This window comes from Arabidopsis thaliana, chromosome 3 (assembly GCF_000001735.4).
Source record: "Arabidopsis thaliana chromosome 3, partial sequence".
Lineage (NCBI taxonomy): Eukaryota > Viridiplantae > Streptophyta > Magnoliopsida > Brassicales > Brassicaceae > Arabidopsis > Arabidopsis thaliana.
The window spans coordinates 21,065,693-21,085,424 of NC_003074.8; the positions used below are offsets into that span (position 1 = coordinate 21,065,693).

At 38.8% G+C, this 19,732-nt stretch overlaps 8 protein-coding genes, 2 long non-coding RNA genes and 1 other non-coding gene across 15 annotated transcripts; 7 read left to right on the top strand and 4 right to left on the bottom strand.

The window, feature by feature from the left end:
• Nucleotides 1-429: 429 nt before the first annotated feature.
• AT3G56900 (Transducin/WD40 repeat-like superfamily protein) lies at nt 430-3,791 on the top strand. The gene is made up of 14 exons (NM_115549.5): nt 430-695; nt 778-833; nt 957-1,121; nt 1,319-1,433; nt 1,517-1,616; nt 1,718-1,897; nt 2,128-2,186; nt 2,353-2,440; nt 2,530-2,611; nt 2,828-2,927; nt 3,017-3,068; nt 3,161-3,298; nt 3,404-3,491; nt 3,589-3,791. The coding sequence occupies exons 1-14, from the start codon at nt 638-640 to the stop codon at nt 3,649-3,651; spliced, it is 1,344 nt and encodes a 447-aa protein (NP_191249.2). The 5' UTR covers nt 430-637; the 3' UTR covers nt 3,652-3,791.
• Nucleotides 3,719-4,664, bottom strand: PSRP5 (plastid-specific 50S ribosomal protein 5). The gene is made up of 2 exons (NM_115550.4): nt 4,469-4,664; nt 3,719-4,215 (listed from the first exon to the last, which is right to left on the bottom strand). The coding sequence occupies exons 1-2, from the start codon at nt 4,563-4,565 to the stop codon at nt 3,866-3,868; spliced, it is 447 nt and encodes a 148-aa protein (NP_191250.1). The 5' UTR covers nt 4,566-4,664; the 3' UTR covers nt 3,719-3,865.
• Nucleotides 4,029-4,207, top strand: AT3G08785. Its single transcript, NR_141483.1, has one exon.
• Nucleotides 4,665-4,865: 201 nt separating the features above from the next.
• On the top strand, nt 4,866-7,186 carry AT3G56920 (DHHC-type zinc finger family protein). Its single transcript, NM_115551.3, has 5 exons — nt 4,866-5,198; nt 5,527-5,706; nt 5,804-6,109; nt 6,200-6,421; nt 6,498-7,186. The coding sequence occupies exons 1-5, from the start codon at nt 5,142-5,144 to the stop codon at nt 6,747-6,749; spliced, it is 1,017 nt and encodes a 338-aa protein (NP_191251.2). The 5' UTR covers nt 4,866-5,141; the 3' UTR covers nt 6,750-7,186.
• Nucleotides 7,187-7,637: 451 nt separating this feature from the next.
• Nucleotides 7,638-10,623, top strand: AT3G56930 (DHHC-type zinc finger family protein). Of its 2 annotated transcripts, none has more exons than NM_115552.4 (6): nt 7,638-8,169; nt 8,558-8,746; nt 8,829-9,137; nt 9,210-9,443; nt 9,537-10,183; nt 10,296-10,623. In NM_115552.4, exons 1-5 carry the CDS (start codon nt 8,113-8,115, stop codon nt 10,179-10,181), a joined length of 1,434 nt encoding a protein of 477 aa, NP_191252.1. In that variant the 5' UTR covers nt 7,638-8,112; the 3' UTR covers nt 10,182-10,183; nt 10,296-10,623. The 2 variants fall into 2 exon arrangements, with proteins under 2 accessions (NP_191252.1, NP_001190111.1); NM_001203182.1 differs by having other exon boundaries at nt 7,729-8,169; nt 9,318-9,443; nt 10,296-10,557.
• Nucleotides 10,624-10,812: 189 nt separating this feature from the next.
• On the top strand, nt 10,813-12,751 carry CRD1 (dicarboxylate diiron protein, putative (Crd1)). 2 transcript variants are annotated; one of them, NM_001203183.1, is made up of 6 exons: nt 10,813-10,939; nt 11,017-11,375; nt 11,590-11,654; nt 11,731-12,058; nt 12,136-12,234; nt 12,314-12,751. In NM_001203183.1, exons 2-6 carry the CDS (start codon nt 11,133-11,135, stop codon nt 12,575-12,577), a joined length of 999 nt encoding a protein of 332 aa, NP_001190112.1. In that variant the 5' UTR covers nt 10,813-10,939; nt 11,017-11,132; the 3' UTR covers nt 12,578-12,751. The 2 variants fall into 2 exon arrangements, with proteins under 2 accessions (NP_001190112.1, NP_191253.1); NM_115553.4 differs by having other exon boundaries at nt 10,813-11,375.
• On the bottom strand, nt 11,352-11,610 carry AT3G08795. Its single transcript, NR_141484.1, has one exon. It is a non-coding gene; the product is annotated as an other RNA (long non-coding RNA).
• SIP2;1 (small and basic intrinsic protein 2;1) lies at nt 12,605-14,233 on the bottom strand. 2 transcript variants are annotated; one of them, NM_001203184.1, is made up of 4 exons: nt 13,665-14,164; nt 13,147-13,407; nt 12,898-13,058; nt 12,605-12,791 (listed from the first exon to the last, which is right to left on the bottom strand). In NM_001203184.1, the coding sequence occupies exons 1-4, from the start codon at nt 13,950-13,952 to the stop codon at nt 12,719-12,721; spliced, it is 783 nt and encodes a 260-aa protein (NP_001190113.1). In that variant the 5' UTR covers nt 13,953-14,164; the 3' UTR covers nt 12,605-12,718. The 2 variants fall into 2 exon arrangements, with proteins under 2 accessions (NP_001190113.1, NP_191254.1); NM_115554.4 differs by having other exon boundaries at nt 12,669-13,058; nt 13,665-14,233.
• AT3G08805 lies at nt 13,483-13,685 on the top strand. Its single transcript, NR_141485.1, has one exon. It is a non-coding gene; the product is annotated as an other RNA (long non-coding RNA).
• Nucleotides 14,234-14,264: 31 nt separating the features above from the next.
• Nucleotides 14,265-18,728, top strand: PIP5K4 (phosphatidyl inositol monophosphate 5 kinase 4). 2 transcript variants are annotated; one of them, NM_001339834.1, is made up of 9 exons: nt 14,265-14,576; nt 14,701-16,466; nt 16,555-16,722; nt 16,808-16,973; nt 17,054-17,170; nt 17,259-17,452; nt 17,531-17,661; nt 17,748-17,820; nt 17,905-18,411. In NM_001339834.1, exons 2-9 carry the CDS (start codon nt 15,265-15,267, stop codon nt 18,191-18,193), a joined length of 2,340 nt encoding a protein of 779 aa, NP_001319773.1. In that variant the 5' UTR covers nt 14,265-14,576; nt 14,701-15,264; the 3' UTR covers nt 18,194-18,411. The 2 variants fall into 2 exon arrangements, with proteins under 2 accessions (NP_001319773.1, NP_191255.1); NM_115555.2 differs by having other exon boundaries at nt 14,336-16,466; nt 17,905-18,728.
• On the bottom strand, nt 18,343-19,553 carry bHLH38 (basic helix-loop-helix (bHLH) DNA-binding superfamily protein). Its single transcript, NM_115556.4, has 2 exons — nt 19,091-19,553; nt 18,343-18,961 (listed from the first exon to the last, which is right to left on the bottom strand). The coding sequence occupies exons 1-2, from the start codon at nt 19,400-19,402 to the stop codon at nt 18,512-18,514; spliced, it is 762 nt and encodes a 253-aa protein (NP_191256.1). The 5' UTR covers nt 19,403-19,553; the 3' UTR covers nt 18,343-18,511.
• Between the last annotated feature and the right edge of the window lie 179 nt (nt 19,554-19,732).

A 19,732-nucleotide genomic window follows, 5' to 3' on the forward strand; every position in this document is an offset into this window, starting at 1 on the left:
AATACGTAAACGAAATAACTCGCTTTACCACCAATAAAAACAAAATCAAAAGGGCAATACAACACATTATGATGCAACTTGATCACTTGTGTACTCTATAAGTTACATTTCGCAGAAAAAAAGATTGAGAAACCTTTTTAATTTGTGTTACGTAAATTACCGAGAAGAAGCACATAAGCAAAAACCATATCTTGAAAGAAAGATTTTGGTTCTTTCTTAGTTTTGTGACTTAAAATAACACAGAGATTAATGATTAGGAACGTCAAGGATGACTAAACCGGTCCGGTCCGGCTCTAAACTTAATTCATCCTTGATTTGATGATTAATGATTTATTTAAAAGTTTATGTCCGGTTAAGGCCCGGTCCAGGAATAAGATCAAATGGGGATAAAATAGTCTTTTACTACTCACCCAACCTGCCGGAATATTGAGACACATCATCGTTCAAAATCAAAACCCCTAAACTCAAATTCTCTCTCCGTTTTTCCGGTGAAAATCAGTCGCCGTTCTCCGGCCACAGTCTACACTAACCGTGTCATTTCGAGTCTCATCAAACCTTTGAGCAGATAAGTAACTGCTACGAATTTGCACACCGAAGTCACTGTTTCAATCTGAATTGCATCTTTAAAAAAGGGACAATGGCATCTTTTCCTCATCCCGGTTCCGTCACCGTCTGCGAGATCAACAGAGACTTGAGTATGTTAAAGCTTTTCCCTTCCATTGAAAAATGTAGGGATTTCGAAACTTCTGAGCTAATGGTTAGATTTTCGTAGCGCAGTTACGGCTCAGAACTTATCTGATGAGCGAGCTCAGGAGACTTATGGAAAAGTTCTTGTACGTGGGCGTTTCTCTTTCGTTTCTGATTTCTTATAAGCTTAAAAACCATATTTGTAAGTAGCAAATGTTTTCTTTTTGACAAATTTCCATCGGATTTGGGGGTTTTGCGTTTGATCACAGGGAATGGTGTTTAGCCCTGTTTCGTTCGACTCTACTCCTAGCTCTCTTCAGGAAAATGAAGGACAAGAGAATGGAGATAAGGCAAGTGGTGAGAGTAAAGGACTGGTTGCAACACTGCAGATGAAGGTTGCAGACTCTCTTAAACAGATTTTACAACCCACCGATGTAAGAGTTTCAACTATCAGTCTGTTTCTTTGTTTGGTTGACTAAAGAAAGCTTAGCATTTTGTGATTGATGGTTACAATACTTATCTTTATGTATCTAGGGGAATTGATAGGAGGGATGTTCTTTGCAATTTCAAAATGGCATTATCATAGCTGTTATTAATAAAGCCACAGCCTTGCTCACCTTTTCTTTTCTAGGTAACTCTACTCTCAGAGATTGATCTTCAAGGAGTGAGTTGGCATCAAGGGAAGCATATTATTGCCTTTATATCCGGTGCAAATCAAGTTACAATTCGTGATTATGAGGACAAAGGTTTGTTTTATTTATTCAATTCAGGATTCCTAGTTCACATTTGCCGGTGTGTGCATACAGTTTCATATTCTTCTTTTGAACAGATGAGAAAGAACCTTGCATTTTGACAAGTGATTCACAAAGAAATGTTAAAGCCCTTGAGTGGAGACCAAATGGTGGAAAATCCCTATCCATTGCCTGTCGGTGTGTATTATTGGTCTTCTGATCCTGTCTACTTTCTAGAGTAGCCAGTTTCATAGATAACTAAGTTTGATTCTACTGTAATAACTGTTCCATTGAAACAGGGGAGGAATATGCATATGGGCTGCTTCATATCCGGGTAACATGGCATTGGTTAGATCTGGTGGTTCCGCATTGAGGGGAAGTCTCTCTCGAGGATCTGGAACTCGTTGGATTTTGGTGGACTTTCTTCGGTGTCAAAATGATGAGCAAATTAGTGCTCTCTCATGGAGCCCCTGTGGAAGATATCCTAAACAAAATTTCTGCTATAACTGTTTTGCTTAACTTCATTTTGGAGTTGTTACTTAACTACATACGTTTCCATGATCATTTCAATTACCATAGTTGTTTATCAAGCCGCATCGCATGATAGGCATTTGTTGGGAAAGTATTTGGATTTGTTCGATCTTTTCTGTCTTTGCATCACATGGATCCCTAACTTTGTCCATCCTGTTACTCCTTGACCTATTTTCACGTATTTAGCATCAGCCTCATATGACAGTTCATCTTTCACCATATGGGATGTTTCTCAAGGTAACTAGAACGACAATTAAGAACACTTTCTTAATGCACAACATCATGCAAATGTTTGAACATTAATCCAGCTTCCTCTTATTTAACATCCTATCTGTTGCGTTGAGATGAGAAAATGCATCTTGCAATTCCTTGTTTCTGAAAGTGATATGTATACATCTTCCAGGGGCAGGGACACCTATTAGACGGGGACTAGGTGGAATATCAATGCTTAAATGGTCACCTACAGGAGACTACTTCTTTGCAGCAAGATTGTAGGACATCAACTCTCTTTCTTTTTTACAGATGTGGAAAGTAGCTTCCTGTTTGATATGATTGCTAATAAAATGTTTTTCTGTCACAGTGATGGGACTTTTTGTCTTTGGGAAACAAACACATGGACATCTGAACCCTGGTCTTTGTCTAGTGGATCTGGATCTGTCACGGTAAGATCGTGAGCCTATAATAGTGAGATATGCAATAGAGTATTGTTAAAAGCGTTTTGTTGGAGAGGTTAACGTCACTAGTGTGGTATGCATAGCTTATGTACATGACTCCATTGTACTAAAGCATTCATTTCCTTCTTTTATGTATGAAATTGCAACTGTGTTCCATCTTCGTAAATGGACCAAGCAATAATACTATACTCCCTTCTATGATAGGGAGCGATATGGGATCCCGAAGGACGGTTTATCTTGATTTCGTTTTCGAAATCTTCAACACTGGGCTCTGTTCATTTCTCATCCAAGCCACCATCCTTGGGTATGCAGAAACTTTGAAGTCGTTTTGCCTATACTACTAGAAATACTTACCAGTTAGCACACTAAATCTCTGTTTTGGTTTACTTTCAGATGCCCATCTATTACCAGTTGAATTGCCAGAGATTGCTTCTCTAACTGGCTGGTAAATTATTTGATTGTTTTGTTCAATAAACCCTTGCAAAGGCCTTCCGTTAATCACTTCTTGATATTGTCTTTCATAACTGAAATAACCAGTGAGGGCATCGAGAAGATAGCATGGGATGCATCTGGAGAACGATTGGCTGTGTCGTACAAAGGAGGCGATGAAAATTACAAAGGATTGATTGCCATCTACGACACACGAAGGACACCTATTGTATCAGCATCACTAGTGTAAGTAACTCTTACTGTTATCCATTCCATCGGACTTGACCTCCTTTTGTATATCTTTGCATTGTCTAAATGGATAGACAAAATCTGATGCTTTTATGATTACAGCGGTTTCATCAGAGGACCTGGAGAAAACCCGAAAGCTCTCTCCTTTTCATTCCATGACAAGTTCAAGCAAGGTCCACTCCTTTCTGTGGTAAGGCATATGCTTGATTAAGTCTCTTTTCATGCCAAAGTATTCATACAGGTAGAATCGGTTAGTTAATTAATCTTCCAAATAAACCTTGTTGCAGTGTTGGAGCACCGGATTCTGTTGCACCTATCCTCTCATCTTCCGCTCACATGTTCTTCCTTAATAGCCAAATGGTTCAAATTTAATGCAAGTTTCAAACTTTTTGGTTCTATTTTGTAGACTGCTCACTCTTTGTATACAAATGGTTTCTTTAAAGAACTCAGCTTTGAAGTTAAATCCAAAAACAATGGTTGCATTTGAAGTACATTAATGGTCTTTGAACACCAAAAAGAACATTACAAAAAACGAATACGAAAAGCAGCAAACAGTTGAGTCACTTAGACATTCTTGTTTTTCTTCATCTTGGAAGGTGGCCATCGACCCTTCTTCCTCATCTTACGCTTACGAACCAGACGTTTCCTGCGTAGCCTAATCTTTTTGGCCAGCTTCATCTTCAGCCTCAATTCCAAGAGCAGTTTCTCTTTAGCTTCTTTCGATTCCAACGGTAGTTTATCCACTGGAACAGCAGCAACAACAGTCTTTGGTTCCTCCTTGCTCTCAGGCTCAGCCCCGTCCACGCCAGAAGCAGCCGCCTTCACCACAATTCTTCCATGGCTAGAGTTCAAGCTGTAAGCACTGAGAGAGACTCTGTTCTTGGACTCGACAGCGTTGGGTTTAAGGCTCAAAACTGAAACACAAAAGATTAGAGCATTACAAGTAAACCAAGTGTTCGATTAAATGCTTCGATCTTTAAGCTTAAAACCTGACTGCCCTAAAACAAAACTTCACTTTTTTGGGACAATCAAGAAATTGAACTAGCCCAGGAGCTTCAATTTGGTTCCATGGGTCTCTATTGTTTTTTTTTTTTTCCCGATACAATTCCACGACAAAACGAAGCAAAAGCGAAATGTCAAGACTAGAAACGAGTGACAAGACATTACCTGGAGAAGCGAAAGACGGAGATTGAAGAAGGCGCGAGGAAGAAGAAGAAGAAAGAGAAGAGAGAGAAGGGAGAGAATTGAAGCAGAGAAGAGCCATCTTCTTCTTCTAATGGAAGAATTTGTCTTCAGACTTTCATTTGATAGTGGATAAGCTTTTTCTCCTTCTCTCTGTCTGTGTCTTCTTAACGAACGGATTGGATTGATCCGGCTCAATCCGGTTTAATTAAATACAGAAATTATCAAACGAACCGGCTTCTTTTTCCTGATTCGGGTTGAATAGATAAACCGGAGTGGGTACTTTTTATAGAACTGTGAGTTGACACGTGGCTGTCCCAGTGTGTGATTGGCGGGAGAAAGGCTAAGTTAAGGTTGTTCCAGAGAATGATGTTGGTTGGTGTTTTGAGCAACTTCCAATGGCGGAGGACAAATCTATGGAGAAAGGGAGAGAGAGAGAAAGAAACAAATCTATCAAACAGAAACCATAATCAGAAGACGAAAGGAGAACAAAATCCGCACAATCGGCGGCACGATTTGGATATCGCCGGTTTCATTCGCTTGGCTGTGAATTGAGGAAACTTGGATATGGAGCTGTAGGACGTGTCTAGCCGCGGATTCTGAGACTGGAAACAAAGCGAATAACATTTCTGAGTTTCATTCCCCGAAGAAAAACGTTATGTCTTCTCAGAATCTTGAACGACAAAGGATCTATCAAGTTTGGCCCGCCAAAAATGTAAGACTTCTGATGATTTGACAGCAAATTTACATTTTTAAAACCGCATTGTGGATTTTTATAGGATTTTAACTTTGGAAGATAAGAATCATGAATGAGGAAAATACCTCAAGATGCTCGGAATTGATTTTGTTACTAATATATGCTCTGCTTCTCTCTGTGCTAAAGTTTGAAGAACATGAGCTTTTAAGATTCTCTCAATGGAAATAGTCTAAGATTTTTATGTGTATTGTTTCACACATGATTTTAGCAAAAGCAAGATCCTAGCTTCTGTCTATATGAAATCATCATCTGAAGTGGAGTTTCTCAATTTGTTTTCGTGTTTCAGAAATTTTACTGTGGGGGAAGACTAGTGTTTGGTCCAGATGCATCGTCACTTCTTTTGACCACATGTATGATAGGAGGGCCAGCTATCGCTTTCTCCATCAGGATGGCTTATTTGATAAGCCATCGTCACCCTTTCTTTCATTCTCTTACTTTGATTGGTGCAATTCTTCTCACATTCATGGTATAACTATAAAGCTTTGCTATTTACTTACTTTCATAAGCCAAGTCATACCTTAAGCCAAATTCATGCATCTTCTTACGTCTTACTTTTTATCTAGGCTTTCACTTTTCTCTTCTTGACATCATCGAGAGACCCCGGGATTATCCCAAGGAACAAACAAGTGTCTGAGGCAGAGATTCCTGATGTTACCACCCAATCGACAGAATGGGTGACTAGCAAATTAGGAAGTGTGAAACTACCTCGAACAAAAGATGTAATGGTGAATGGCTTCACTGTCAAAGTGAAGTTTTGCGATACCTGTCAGCTATATCGTCCTCCTCGTGCCTTTCACTGCTCAATCTGCAATAACTGTGTCCAAAGGTTTGATCATCACTGTCCTTGGGTTGGTCAGTGCATCGCCTTGGTAAGTCTTACTATTAATTCTCACTTCCTAGACAAAGAACTGAGTAAGATCTATGAGTTGATATGTTATCTACGGGCTTTTGTTTTGCAGCGTAACTATCCATTCTTCGTCTGTTTCTTATCATGTTCAACACTCCTCTGCATCTACGTTTTCGTCTTCTCATGGGTCAGCATGCTTAAAGTCCATGGGGAATTCTATGTTGTTCTCGCTGATGACTTAATATTAGGTGTTCTTGGTCTCTACTGCTTTGTTTCCGTTTGGTTTGTTGGTGGACTTACTGTCTTCCACTTCTACCTTATCTGCACCAACCAGGCAAGATTCTTTAGCTTTTAACGTAGTTTCCAAGTAGCTTTTACTGTTGGTCTGATTCTCTTGTTATGTTTTGCAGACGACTTGTGAGAATTTTCGGTACCATTACGACAAGAAGGAAAACCCTTACCGAAAGGGGATCTTAGAGAACTTCAAGGAGCTATTCTTTGCAAAAATTCCACCACCTTTGATCAATTTCAGAGATTGGTCGCCAGAAGAAGAAGACGATGTGGAGGTTGGATCCATAGCCTCTGAGCTAGTCAGAGCCTTTGGTCCAAAAGACACGAAAATGAGCAGTGGAAAGTCTGATTCCGAAGCTAGAGAACGGTAACAACGGTGGCACGGCTGTCAAGAGATAAGTATGGATGAAGACGCCACAACGACTGCTTTGGTCTACCAAGAACCAGCGGAAAACAAGGAGAAGCTCGAGCGTGGAAGTGAGATCAAGATAGGCCAAAGTAAAGGACAAACAGGTGTAAAATCTACTTTTGTAATTCAAAGCCATGTAGCTCTCTTTCTCTCTTTACTCGTCAAGATGAGTTTTAAACTTTTTCCCATTAAGAATAGGAATTAGGAGAATTGGTGTACATAAATAATCGTTTCTTGCGTTACAGGTAATTCAATTTGGTGTTTATTATTGTCTCCATCTTTCTTTTTAGGGTTCATATAATGTATAGTGTTTCTTAGGTCTTACGGTAAGGGGTTTATAAGAAAAGAAGAAAAATTTGCCAATAGAGAAAACAAAGAGACAGAGGGATGTGAAGAGATGATGATGATTCGTTGATATGTTTAATATTCTATTTCTATATATAAAAAAGCTCAAAATACTTTACCAATTGAGCAAAAGCTATATACATATATAACAATAATATCTCATCTTATTTTTGTGAGATCTTTAATCAAATTGACTTCTTCTTCTTCTTTTTTTTTGCTGAAAGCATTCATAGAACAAACTAATTACAAAAATAATCGAAGAAGTGAAGCATTTATAAAAGGAAAAGAAGAAAGAAGATGAAGAAAAACACAAATGATGGAAAAAATCTAGGTGTGAAGCACGTTTGATTGAGAGATGATTTGACTTGGCTTCACCAGCTCATTGTTGCATCATTCTATTTATCTAATAATATTTATAGATATAGTTGGCCGACCAATGAAATAACAATATTTTTAAGTAATAAAAATCTAAGTTAAACAAGAAATTATTCCTTCTTAGTTCGAACAGACATCCTCCTATTAGCGTAATCACTTGTCCTAATTACATACATTGTCCCCATTATCTCATTTACTCCTGTCTGAATATTCGGTAATGAGATTGGAATAAAAAATATATTTATTACCAAAAGAAAAAGGAAAGAGAAAAGAGAAAAGGGGCAAAAGAGATCGCAATTTTGCAAAACAGCGAAAATAGTTCTTTGTGATTTTCGAGTGAGAGAGACGACAGCTTCCATTATCCCCTGTCTCTCTCCCTCTCGAACTACAAATCAAATTCGAGTGTTTTCATATTGTTAATCTTTTTCTTCAAGGAAAGAAGAGATTTTGTTTTCCGTTTCTGGGGGTTTTTCTTGATTCTGATCTCTGATCTGATCTCATCATCATTGTCCGTGGATTCTCCGATGGGTTTCTGATTGTGGGTTCTTTCAAATTTCTTCACTTTTGGAGCTTTTCTTCTCTCTGTCTTTTGTTTTCCCTCAGCTATGGCTTGGAATGAGACCAAACTCAAGAGGCTCTATCAAGTTTGGAGAGGAAGCAATGTAAGTCCTGACATTTTCCACTTTGCTTTCGTTTCTTTCACATTTTCATAACCTGGAGAAGATTTATCACATAGGTTTTGGTCATTAATGAAATCGCTCTTGGATTCCTTTGAGTCCAAGTCATAGCATTTCAGACTCTTGACTCTTTATTTTGGTAATGAAATAAGAAAGAAGCAAACCAGTTTTGTATCTAATTGTCACCTTCCGTTGACTCAGTTTAGCTCTTGTGTTTTAGATCATTTTAGACTCTTGACTCTTATTCATTCTCTTAGTAGTTGTAGTTGTTACTATCTTGAGTCTTGATTGTTCTTATATGGAAGTTTTCAGGCGATGGTCATTGGAAGCTATGGATTTAAAACTGACTTTGATTTTCCATTTTTCTTTGAAGAAATTTCTATGTGGCGGGAGGCTAATATTTGGTCCTGATGCATCATCTCTATATCTATCAACCATCTTGATCCTTGGTCCTGCTGTAATGTTCTTTGTCAAAATGTACACTAAAATGGCTGATCCTCGTACCAAGAATCCAAATCTATGTATTCCAATTCTCTGTGTGTCTTGGATACTCACAATTTTGGTATGTCTTCTGCTTTCGAACTTTTTTTAAATGATTTTTTTGTGTGTAAAAAGTGAACTAAAGTTTCAATAGTTTTCTTCAGGATATATTTTTCCTCTTAATGACATCTAGTAGAGATCCCGGGATTGTGCCAAGAAGTTTTAGGCCTCCGGAAACCGATGATGCACCGGATTCAACTACTCCATCGATGGAATGGGTTAGCGGTAGAACCCCTAATATAAGAATACCACGGGTCAAAGATGTAACTGTTAATGGACATACCGTAAAAGTGAAATTCTGTGACACTTGTTTGCTTTACCGTCCACCTAGAGCTTCTCATTGTTCCATATGCAACAACTGTGTCCAGAGATTTGATCATCACTGCCCTTGGGTTGGCCAGTGCATTGGAGTGGTAAGTTTACTCCATGACTCTTGCCATATATTCCCGGTTCTATGTTTTGAACTTGTTTGGATTCTTTTGCAGCGAAATTACCGGTTCTTCTTCATGTTCATATCAACATCAACCACTCTGTGCATATATGTGTTTGCCTTTTCTTGGTTGAACATATTTCAAAGACATATGGATGAAAAGATTAGCATCTGGAAAGCTATATCCAAAGATGTTCTATCGGATATTCTCATAGTTTACTGCTTCATTACTGTTTGGTTTGTTGGAGGACTCACAATATTTCATTCCTATCTCATCTGTACTAACCAGGTGATTAGAAAGATATATGCTTTCGTACATTTCAGGTCTTTCTTTTTCTGTTCGCTCTGTTTTGTTTTAATGGTGAAAATCTGTTTTGTGCAGACGACTTATGAGAATTTCCGATACCGTTATGATAAGAAGGAGAATCCATACAACAAAGGAATTTTGGGGAACATATGGGAAATATTTCTGTCTAAGATTCCTCCATCAATGAACAAGTTTAGATCATTTGTCAAGGAAGAAGATTATATGATGATGATGGTTGAAACTCCTACTTCAAATCTAGGTGAAAGTCTAGTTAGCTCGAAAGAGAAGATTGATATCGAAATGGGAGGAGGAAGGATTGTTGATGAGAGTGGAAAGAGCTACTCTCTACCTGAGATTCTCCGGAATCTAAACTATGAAGATCTTGAGGATGATTGTGAGGAAGATGACTTGAAGGCTAAGGATCATCACCACCACCATCACCATCAACATCAACATAATGAGGGAATCATCCCTCCTTTTGACCCTTTTTTTACCAATGAGATTGGTAGTAACAAAGATGAGAGAAATGGAGAAGAATCAGGAGGATCTTCAAGTGATGGTGAAAATACAGGGAAACGCGTTCGGGTCTCAGATGAAGATGAAGAGAAAGTTGAAGGGTATGAACGAAATTGGAGTACAGATAAAGGTATGAATATAAACGCAGGATCTGAAGATGGAGCAAGCTCTCCTGTATCCACTTCACCAATGCTTCGTAAATAGAGGTAATCAAGCTTTACCTCTGTGTTTCTCTAGTTGCTAAAGCAAGTTGCTTGCTTTTCAAGAAACCGTTCTCAGCCCTAAAGCTTTACCTCTTTGTTTTTTTTTACTTGCTAGAGAAGGAAGGACTTGAAGCTGGAGAAATGGAGTTTGTGCTTTATCATTCTTTTAATTCTGTTTCATATAATTGTGGGAAAAAAAATCCGAAAAATAACAATCATCTTAGAAAATTGTGAGTTTGAGCACTAGATTTTTTTATTTTTAAAATTCTCCTTTTTAGTTGTATTTATATATACCAGAATGGTCTGGATATCACCAGCATCACATATTTTCTCTCTTTTTTATTTTTCCTTTTTTGTTATAAAAAAAGATTTGGACCACGAATTTGTAACGTATATACTGTTGTCGGAATTATTTTTCCTTATTTTATTGGTTGATTTTCATATTTTATTTGTTTCTAATGATTTATCAATCACATATTTTTCTTTCAAAAATGTTCTGTTAAATAACGAAATCGCAAAAATAAAACAGTGATATTATCAAGAAGACAATGCAAATCAAGAAAAACCAATTAATTATCGCCACGTGTCTGGCTCCCACATCAGAATTCAGATTTTCACAAGATGAGATTTTTCACAAATATAAATCACCACACAGCCTCATCTTCTTCCTCTAGCTGCTTTTGCTCTCTATCTCACTCTTTGCTTCTGCAACTCACAGTCAATGGCGGCTGAAATGGCGTTAGTGAAACCCATCTCCAAGTTCTCTTCCCCAAAGCTCTCAAACCCGAGCAAATTCCTCTCCGGCCGACGTTTCTCCACCGTGATCAGAATGTCAGCCTCTTCCTCACCGCCTCCTCCAACCACCGCCACCTCGAAGTCCAAGAAGGGAACGAAGAAAGAGATTCAAGAGTCGCTTCTTACTCCGAGGTTCTACACGACGGACTTCGAGGAAATGGAACAGCTTTTCAACACGGAGATCAACAAGAACCTTAACGAAGCAGAGTTCGAGGCTCTGCTTCAAGAGTTCAAGACCGATTACAACCAGACACATTTCGTGAGGAACAAGGAGTTTAAAGAAGCTGCAGACAAATTGCAAGGACCTCTCCGACAGATCTTCGTTGAGTTCCTTGAGCGGTCTTGTACTGCTGAGTTCTCTGGTTTCCTTCTCTACAAGGAGCTTGGTCGAAGACTCAAGGTGAGAATTTAAGAATATATATGGCTTTAAGTAATAGTCAAGTCTCAATTGTTATGAGTTTTCAAGTGTGGTTGTTGGTTTGATGTTCCTTGTCTACGTTATGCTTGAAGCTATGCTCATTAGGTGGAAGTTAGAGCACATGTGAGACTTGTTGTTGTTTCTTTGGATCATTTTATTGGCTTGATTTTGAATCTTTGATCTGATGGCATTGCAGAAAACAAACCCTGTTGTGGCTGAGATCTTCTCTCTTATGTCTAGAGATGAAGCAAGACATGCCGGGTAAGATCTCTTAACACTAAGGACCTCTCTTTTTAATCTAAGTGTTTCAATTTTGATGATAAACTTTTTTTGGCAGGTTCTTGAACAAGGGATTGTCTGATTTCAACTTGGCTCTTGATTTGGGTTTCCTGACAAAGGCAAGGAAATACACTTTCTTCAAGCCAAAATTCATCTTCTACGCGACTTACTTATCCGAGAAAATCGGGTACTGGAGATACATCACAATCTACAGACACCTCAAGGAAAACCCTGAGTTCCAATGTTACCCAATCTTCAAGTACTTTGAGAACTGGTGTCAAGACGAGAACCGTCATGGTGATTTCTTCTCTGCTTTGATGAAAGCTCAGCCTCAGTTCCTCAATGACTGGCAAGCCAAGCTCTGGTCTCGCTTCTTCTGCCTCTCGGTAATTAAACTAAACTCTCTTTAGTTCTCAATGTGTCTTGCACATTGGCCTAACCAGTAAGAGGATTGGCTTTACAGGTTTATGTGACAATGTACCTCAATGACTGCCAAAGAACTAATTTCTACGAGGGTATCGGGTTAAACACAAAGGAGTTCGATATGCATGTCATCATCGAGGTAAAGGAACTTGAAACAAGAAGATTAATATTAACCTGTGTTATGTTCCTTTTTCTGAAAATGTTGAGATTTGTTTCAGACAAACCGAACCACGGCAAGAATATTCCCTGCGGTGCTGGATGTTGAGAACCCTGAGTTCAAGAGGAAACTGGATAGAATGGTTGTGAGCTATGAGAAGCTGCTGGCTATAGGAGAAACAGATGATGCTTCCTTCATCAAGACCCTCAAGAGGATTCCTTTGGTTACTTCTTTAGCCTCTGAGATCTTGGCTGCTTATCTCATGCCTCCTGTTGAGTCTGGCTCTGTTGATTTCGCCGAGTTTGAGCCTAATCTTGTCTATTAGTAGCTGCAATGTCAAGTCTTGAGTTTACGGCTGGTTCTTGATTTCTTGTAATTGAATGATCGAAACTGAGAAACATCGTCTTTTTTTTTTTGCAATAAACTTTTACTGCATATATTTGATCATATTGCGCATTGGACTTACTTAAATTTCAGATTTTATTGAACTGGTTGATACAGTTGAGTTTGCAACATAAAAAAAAAACACATTACAAAATCTACGAAAATATCCCTGGAAACAATCCTACCCTCTGTGTCTTGTGTAAAGGAGATTTATCCAGAGAGGATTAAATATGAAAGCTGAGCTCATTCCTCATTCCTCACTCAGATTTGGCCTTAGGTTTCTCTTGTTCTTCGGTGAGAGGCTTAAACACAACTTTGAAGAACCAAACTGCAAGCAACGTAGCCTTCACAGGTCCAAGCCAATACACAAGTAAATGCTCTTTCGTTATATGTTCACCGCGTGCATAAGCCCATCCCATAACCTGCAAAGATTCACACAAAAGCAAACATTCAAAACAAAGATCGCTATTTGCTGAAATCACAATCACAAGACTTTTTTTTGGTACATACAGCTGCAGGGTTCATGCATCCACCGGTAAGATCAGAGCCAAGAATATGAAGAGTTAACTTAGCAAGACTACCGATCCAAGTCTTCATGAAGAAACTTCCCGGGATTTTTCTTGTTAGTCCCATTGAGAGCAGTACAATGAAGAATGTTAGTATCCCTTCTGTTAAAGCACCGTGGTGAATTGCTACATTTAGTTTAGGTCCTTTCCCAATCTCAGGGAATACGTGAATGATATGCTTAACCGCAAGAATTGATCCTATTACCTGAAATAACACAAAACCAGAGTTTCACAATAGTATCATCTTTGATTACACATTAGAGCAAAAGATCTTCAAGATGAAGTCTTTATAAAACAATAGAGCATATAACCAAAATGATCTGGTTTTCAAAGAAGAACCCATCAGCTAAATTCTCCTTTTTTTTCTCTAATTTGACATTTTACAACATTACACAAACCCTGAGACCTCTCTCTAACGAAGAGTCAATTTCAATTAAACCAAAAAAAGTCAACGAAACAAACCTCGACGGGGATTCGAACGAAGACGGAGAAGATGAAACTGCTGAAGCCACCGGAGACTCCAGCAGCCAAAGCGGTCAAAGGATTATAAAGCCCGCCTTTGGTGGCTTGTTGAAGGTAGGCGAAGATGAACATGGAGATGATAGAGAAGAGATAACGAACGATCTCACCGGAAGGATCGGTCCGGCTAAATCCAAGAACTCCATGGACTAAAATGTTGACCAGAACTCCTGCCCATATCCACATGAACGACAATACCAGATCAGTCACTACTAAACCGATTCGTCCCATTTTTCGATTCCAACGATGAGAACCAATTTCTCAGAAAGAAAGAAATTAAAAGTTAGCGTTTTTATGATCTGAATTTAGGATAATTGAGGACCGTTGAAGAGAATCGAGATTATATGATTGGCTCTAAGCGGCTGGTGAATTTAGCATATAATTGACGCTAGAGACATTGTTTGAGTCTGAGTCAGCTTCCGACAATAAAGGTTTTGGCTTTGGTGTGTCGTGATGAGATTATAGATTCTCTTCGATTTTGGAACGAGCTTCGGCTATTAACCAATAGACATCAACTAAAGTGATACGTTATTACTGGATAAAGTATTTACTTTACACAGTTAACTAATAATTACAAATAAATTACTACAATTAGCCTTCTTAAGAATTGTTTACAAAAAAGCCCTCCAATTTTAACCTGCGACGGAAGTTTCCCCTCAGGAAAAATATGACCTTTTGATCTTTACACGCTTGGCTTTGGGTTGTAACTTTTGTCTCTCTTCTATCGTTTATGGTGTTTGAAGCTTCAGCATTGGGAATGGATCTTTCCTTTTGAAAATAAGTTGTGAATATACGGAAAAATGTGACTTGTTAGTGGAGAAGCAATGCGTTTAAAGTGTTCGACAGAATGCCTCAGTGAGTTAGAGTTTCAGTTACCTCTGTTTTTGATTATAGCTCTTAGTGATCTCAGATTGGAGACGTTATCAGTCTTGGCTAAATTGATTAATTATTACTTTTTCCGATTTTTTTTGTTCTGAAGAAAATATGTTTGTTTATGAGAGGAAAGCTCGGAGATGCTAAGAATAGAGAAAAATGGGTCATGCTTGTTTCTCTAAATTTGAAGGCTTTCATTGGTTTGAGGAGATGAACGGTTTCTTCTTTGAACGACATAATTAGTTAAGATGAATTGACAAGAAAAGATGAAATGTCGGAGAGAATTTTTTTGATCCCTTAACTCTTTTGGCCATTGGTTTTTCTCTCTCTCTGATTCTTTGTTAGGTTTCCATGATTGTTCATATCAGCTTTCACTCCGAAAATGTTGCATTCTAAAAGACCAAAAAACATTCTTTTTTCTTGTGATTCAATGGCATAGAGACAGGAAGTCACAGAGTAAAGACCATTGCAGATTTCTTCATGCTGCGTTTGATTTAATGGTTTTAGGTTTACACTTTGTTTTTTCTTTTGCACAGAGTTCATGGTTTTCTCTTGTGTATGTGTACATTGATAGGATTGTTGTTTAGACAAGAACAAATATGTTTTCTGAGTTTATGTTCTAGGATATACATATAGGTATCTTAGAGAAAAGTTTTATTAGTTTAAGAAGATGAGCAAGGAACAAAGCTGTGTTCTAAAGGCTTGGGAGGTGACCGTAAGAAAGACCCAACAAGCGAAGAAGCGTGCAAACAGCATTTTTGGGACGGTATCTGTAGCTCCACAGACAGATGATGATGCTACTACTACGACTGAGGAGAATGATGATGAGACCAGCACTAACAGAAGCAGCATAGGGGAATTGTACCATGCAGAGAGAATACTTCCTAATGGAGACTATTATACAGGGCAATGGTATGATAGTTTTCCTCACGGGCATGGGAAGTATCTTTGGACAGATGGTTGCATGTACATTGGTGACTGGTACAACGGGAAGACTATGGGAAGAGGGAAGTTCGGGTGGCCTTCTGGTGCCACATATGAAGGCGAATTCAAAAGTGGATACATGGATGGTGTTGGCCTTTACACAGGTCCTAGTGGAGATACTTATAAAGGTCAGTGGGTGATGAACCTGAAACATGGACATGGAATCAAGCGTTTCGCGAATGGAGATGTGTATGATGGTGAATGGAGGAGGGGTTTGCAAGAAGCCCAAGGAAAGTATCAGTGGAGAGATGGGAGCTATTACATGGGGGAATGGAAGAACGCTACGATCTGTGGCAAAGGTACTTTTATTTGGACGGATGGGAATAGATACGACGGATTTTGGGATGACGGTTTTCCTAGAGGAAACGGTACTTTCAAATGGGCTGATGGGAGTTTCTACGTTGGTCATTGGTCTAATGATCCGGAAGAGATGAACGGTACTTATTATCCATCAGGAGACGACGGGAGTCCTGAATGGGATCCTAAAGACGTGTTTACTAATCTGAGTGAGTACAAGATCTGCAGCGGAGAGAGAGTTCCTGTGTTGCCTTCACAGAAAAAGCTATCTGTTTGGAACTCTTCCAAACGTGTCGAGAAACCGAGGAGGATGTCTGTTGACGGGAGGGTAAGTGTGGGTGTAGATAGAGCGTTTGAGAAGATGAATATGTGGGGAACCGAAAGCGGAGAAGGTGCTGCTGATATTGATTCCACCACGAGGAGGGACTTGGATGCTGAAATGATGAGACTAGAGGCTGAAGGGTTCATTCAGAGCCTGAGACCGAGCCCTGCACCTATGAGATTGCCAAGGGCAGGGAGGAAGCAAGGCGAGACGATATCTAAAGGCCACCGGAATTACGAGCTTATGCTTAATCTACAGCTTGGAATCAGGTAAATATCCCAGTTTGCTGCCTCATTTATACAATTTGAAGTTTTGTTGATGTATAAGCGCTCATGTGAAATGTATTTGCTTACGCAGACATGCTGTTGGAAAACAAGCTCCGGTTGTGTCTCTTGATCTTAAGCATTCGGCTTTTGATCCAAAGGAGAAGGTATGGACAAGATTTCCACCAGAAGGAACCAAATACACACCTCCTCATCAATCTAGTGAATTCAAATGGAAAGACTATTGCCCATTAGTTTTTAGGTGAGATCAAATAACATTAGGCTTTACTTATTTCCCATCTGTACGTATTCTCACACACTGTTATGCTAATTTTATCTATCTTTAGGAGCTTGAGGAAGCTATTCAAGGTAGACCCAGCTGATTACATGTTATCGATCTGCGGGAATGATGCCCTTCGGGAGCTATCATCCCCTGGTAAGAGTGGAAGCTTTTTCTACTTGACAAATGATGATCGTTACATGATAAAGACAATGAAGAAGTCTGAAACTAAAGTGAGTTTGTTTTATTTTAAAATGACAAGATGAAAAATATGTAGCTGCTATTAACTTTATTCTGGAATTATATAATGCAGGTGCTTCTGAGGATGCTTGCAGCATATTACAACCATGTTCGAGCATTTGAGAACACTTTGGTCATTAGATTCTACGGTCTCCACTGTGTGAAGTTAACTGGACCAATCCAAAAGAAGGTAAGAATTAAGAACAATGCTAAACAGACAAAAAAACTGAGACTTGGATTTTGATTGAATATATCATCTCCTTTATTGCAAATTGCAGGTGCGGTTTGTCATTATGGGAAACCTATTTTGTTCTGAGTACTCCATCCACAGACGCTTTGATTTGAAAGGATCTTCTCTTGGCCGTACAACCGATAAACCTGAATCGGAAATCAATTCAAATACAATTTTGAAAGATCTTGATCTGAATTTCATTTTTAGACTACAGAAAGCTTGGTACCAAGAATTCATCAGGTTGGAGATTCATCAATCATTCTCTTTCCATTGACATTTTTCATTGTTATTTATTATGCTGATTGTGTTTTTGTTCAGGCAAGTCGACAAAGACTGCGAGTTTCTAGAACAGGAGAGAATAATGGATTACAGTCTTCTGGTTGGGATTCATTTCAGAGAGGCATCAGTCGCTGGAGAGCTGATTCCTTCTGGAGCTCGCACACCTATTGGTTCGCTTTCCTAACAAAACCAAATATCATATCTCTCCTTTGAAACCCGTGAAGCAAATGTATATGTTTCTTTCTCGCAACTGCAGGTGAATTTGAAGACGAATCAGCCCCTCGTCTCTCTAGAGCAGACGTGGATCAGCTTCTCTCTGATCCTACAAGGTAAACACAAAACAAATTAAACTCAATCCTAGAAAGCAACTTTCTCGATTTCGGTTTTAAGAATAAATCTGTTGGCTGTTGCAGGTGGGCTAGTATCAGACTTGGAGGCAACATGCCGGCTCGAGCAGAGAGGACAATGAGGAGAAGCGACTGTGAGTTCCAGCTAGTTGGCGAACCGACAGGAGAGTACTATGAGGTTGTCATGATCTTTGGAATCATAGACATTCTTCAAGACTATGATATCAGCAAGAAACTAGAACACGCTTACAAGAGCATCCAGTACGATCCTACTTCAATCTCAGCCGTCGATCCGAGGCTGTACTCGAGACGTTTCCGTGATTTCATCTTCAAGGTCTTCACTGAGGATAATTGAAACAAGTCTCTTCTGTTTCTGGCTTTCACAGCTTTTCTTGTGGCTCAAGAAAAAAGGGCTTAGGTATATATATACACTACTACCTTTTTCTTTTAAGTTTTTAAATGTTCTGATTTTCTAATAAACTATGTAACAACAGTTGACATCTGTAGCAGTGAATGTTTTTTTTTTCTCTGTTTATATTGTTTTGTTCAATCAATATTGACTCAGTACACAAATGATTTGGTCCAGATCAGTGTTAGATTCATATGAGAAAAGGACACAGCTAAAAAGAAATGAGAACTAGTGGATAAACACACCATTATATGAATTAGTCACCTAGTTAAACGAGTTTTCACATTTCTCGTACAAGTACAACATCCTTTCACTTAATTCTTCGCAATTAATCTTGTAATCATCCATATTCTCCACTTGAAGATGCAAAGTGTAGAAGAGCCTCTCTCCTTGAGATCTTGATGATGAAACATCCACAAGAACAAACCCATCTTCTTCTATCCCACCCAACACATTTGATATCGAAAAGTTATGAATCTTGGACGATGAGACTTGGACCATCACTTCGTTGTCACCAAGCCTAGTGGCAGAAACCGTTGAGAGATAACTCGCGACCGCCTTTGGTTGCTGCTTATCGTAAAGCTCAAAGTCTCTTTGACCCGATACTCGTACCAAAATTTCTTCCTTCTTTTGTATTAGCCTCTTCACTTGCTGTTGCAGCTCTGGTATGTACTTTAAGCTCTTTGAAACCGTTTCAGGAATACTTAGCTTCTTCTGCAAGAAAGTAAAGAAAAAGAAATAAGGGTTAACTCGGTGTTCTTCTTTAGAATTGTATAGCTGTATAGACGAGCTTATTAGAAACAGATGTAGATGACATATCAGAGTAGCTACTAGCGATCTTACCGATTGATCAGAAGCTGGAAGACATGAACGGAGAGATGAGAACAAAGTGTTGATCTTCTTGCGTCGGTCACGTTCACTAGCATTGTGATTAAGCTTCTTGACCACAACCGGATTGTTGTCTATCTCATTTCCTTCTGACGAAACAGATACTCCCAAGCTATTCTGATGATGAGTCACTTCATAAGTCTGTGGTACCGTCAATTCAAGAAATGTGCCGTTATTTAGGTTATCTCCGGCACCGTAATAGCTTTCGTATTGATTCGTTGACGGCCAACCGAAGTTTGTGAAAAATGAAGGGACTAATGCACACATTTTTTGCTTAATCAAGGACAAGGTTATTGATTCTGTTTTTTTCTTGAAGTTGTTTTGGTAGGAATATTATAGTCTCCTGATTATATATGCGGATGAAAGACTAAAGAAACAAATCTCTGTTGTTAAATATTGTTCAACAAACTATATAATAAGTGTTTTTATTCGTTGAGATTATATGATTGTGTTATACGACTTACATACTATAAAGAGAAATATTTAGGTCTCTATAGGGCATAGGTTGGCACGTGTCGAAGCCTATGTTCCACGCATGAACTAGGTTTAGTCACAAGCTCAGCATATTGTGTAAGAATCAAACATGTATATGACACG

Bases quoted from the DNA above. Each gene is read 5' to 3' on its own strand.
- AT3G56900 (NM_115549.5), top strand. From the start codon at position 638: ATGGCATCTTTTCCTCATCCCGGTTCCGTCACCGTCTGCGAGATCAAC. The intron at 834-956 runs GTACGTGGGCGT...GTTTGATCACAG, and splicing joins AGACTTATGGAAAAGTTCTT to GGAATGGTGTTTAGCCCTGT. The intron at 1,617-1,717 runs GTGTGTATTATT...CCATTGAAACAG, and splicing joins TCCCTATCCATTGCCTGTCG to GGGAGGAATATGCATATGGG.
- PSRP5 (NM_115550.4), bottom strand. From the start codon at position 4,565: ATGGCTCTTCTCTGCTTCAATTCTCTCCCTTCTCTCTCTTCTCTTTCT. The intron at 4,216-4,468 runs GTAATGTCTTGT...TTTGTGTTTCAG, and splicing joins TCCGTCTTTCGCTTCTCCAG to TTTTGAGCCTTAAACCCAAC.
- AT3G56920 (NM_115551.3), top strand. From the start codon at position 5,142: ATGTCTTCTCAGAATCTTGAACGACAAAGGATCTATCAAGTTTGGCCC. The intron at 5,199-5,526 runs GTAAGACTTCTG...TTCGTGTTTCAG, and splicing joins AAGTTTGGCCCGCCAAAAAT to AAATTTTACTGTGGGGGAAG. The intron at 6,110-6,199 runs GTAAGTCTTACT...TTTGTTTTGCAG, and splicing joins TTGGTCAGTGCATCGCCTTG to CGTAACTATCCATTCTTCGT.
- AT3G56930 (NM_115552.4), top strand. From the start codon at position 8,113: ATGGCTTGGAATGAGACCAAACTCAAGAGGCTCTATCAAGTTTGGAGA. The intron at 8,747-8,828 runs GTATGTCTTCTG...AGTTTTCTTCAG, and splicing joins CTTGGATACTCACAATTTTG to GATATATTTTTCCTCTTAAT. The intron at 9,444-9,536 runs GTGATTAGAAAG...TGTTTTGTGCAG, and splicing joins ATCTCATCTGTACTAACCAG to ACGACTTATGAGAATTTCCG.
- CRD1 (NM_115553.4), top strand. From the start codon at position 10,902: ATGGCGGCTGAAATGGCGTTAGTGAAACCCATCTCCAAGTTCTCTTCC. The intron at 11,376-11,589 runs GTGAGAATTTAA...ATGGCATTGCAG, and splicing joins AGCTTGGTCGAAGACTCAAG to AAAACAAACCCTGTTGTGGC. The intron at 11,655-11,730 runs GTAAGATCTCTT...TTTTTTTGGCAG, and splicing joins GATGAAGCAAGACATGCCGG to GTTCTTGAACAAGGGATTGT.
- PIP5K4 (NM_001339834.1), top strand. From the start codon at position 15,265: ATGAGCAAGGAACAAAGCTGTGTTCTAAAGGCTTGGGAGGTGACCGTA. The intron at 16,467-16,554 runs GTAAATATCCCA...TTGCTTACGCAG, and splicing joins AATCTACAGCTTGGAATCAG to ACATGCTGTTGGAAAACAAG. The intron at 17,821-17,904 runs GTAAACACAAAA...TGGCTGTTGCAG, and splicing joins CTTCTCTCTGATCCTACAAG to GTGGGCTAGTATCAGACTTG.
- bHLH38 (NM_115556.4), bottom strand. From the start codon at position 19,402: ATGTGTGCATTAGTCCCTTCATTTTTCACAAACTTCGGTTGGCCGTCA. The intron at 18,962-19,090 runs GTAAGATCGCTA...ACTTTCTTGCAG, and splicing joins TTCCAGCTTCTGATCAATCG to AAGAAGCTAAGTATTCCTGA.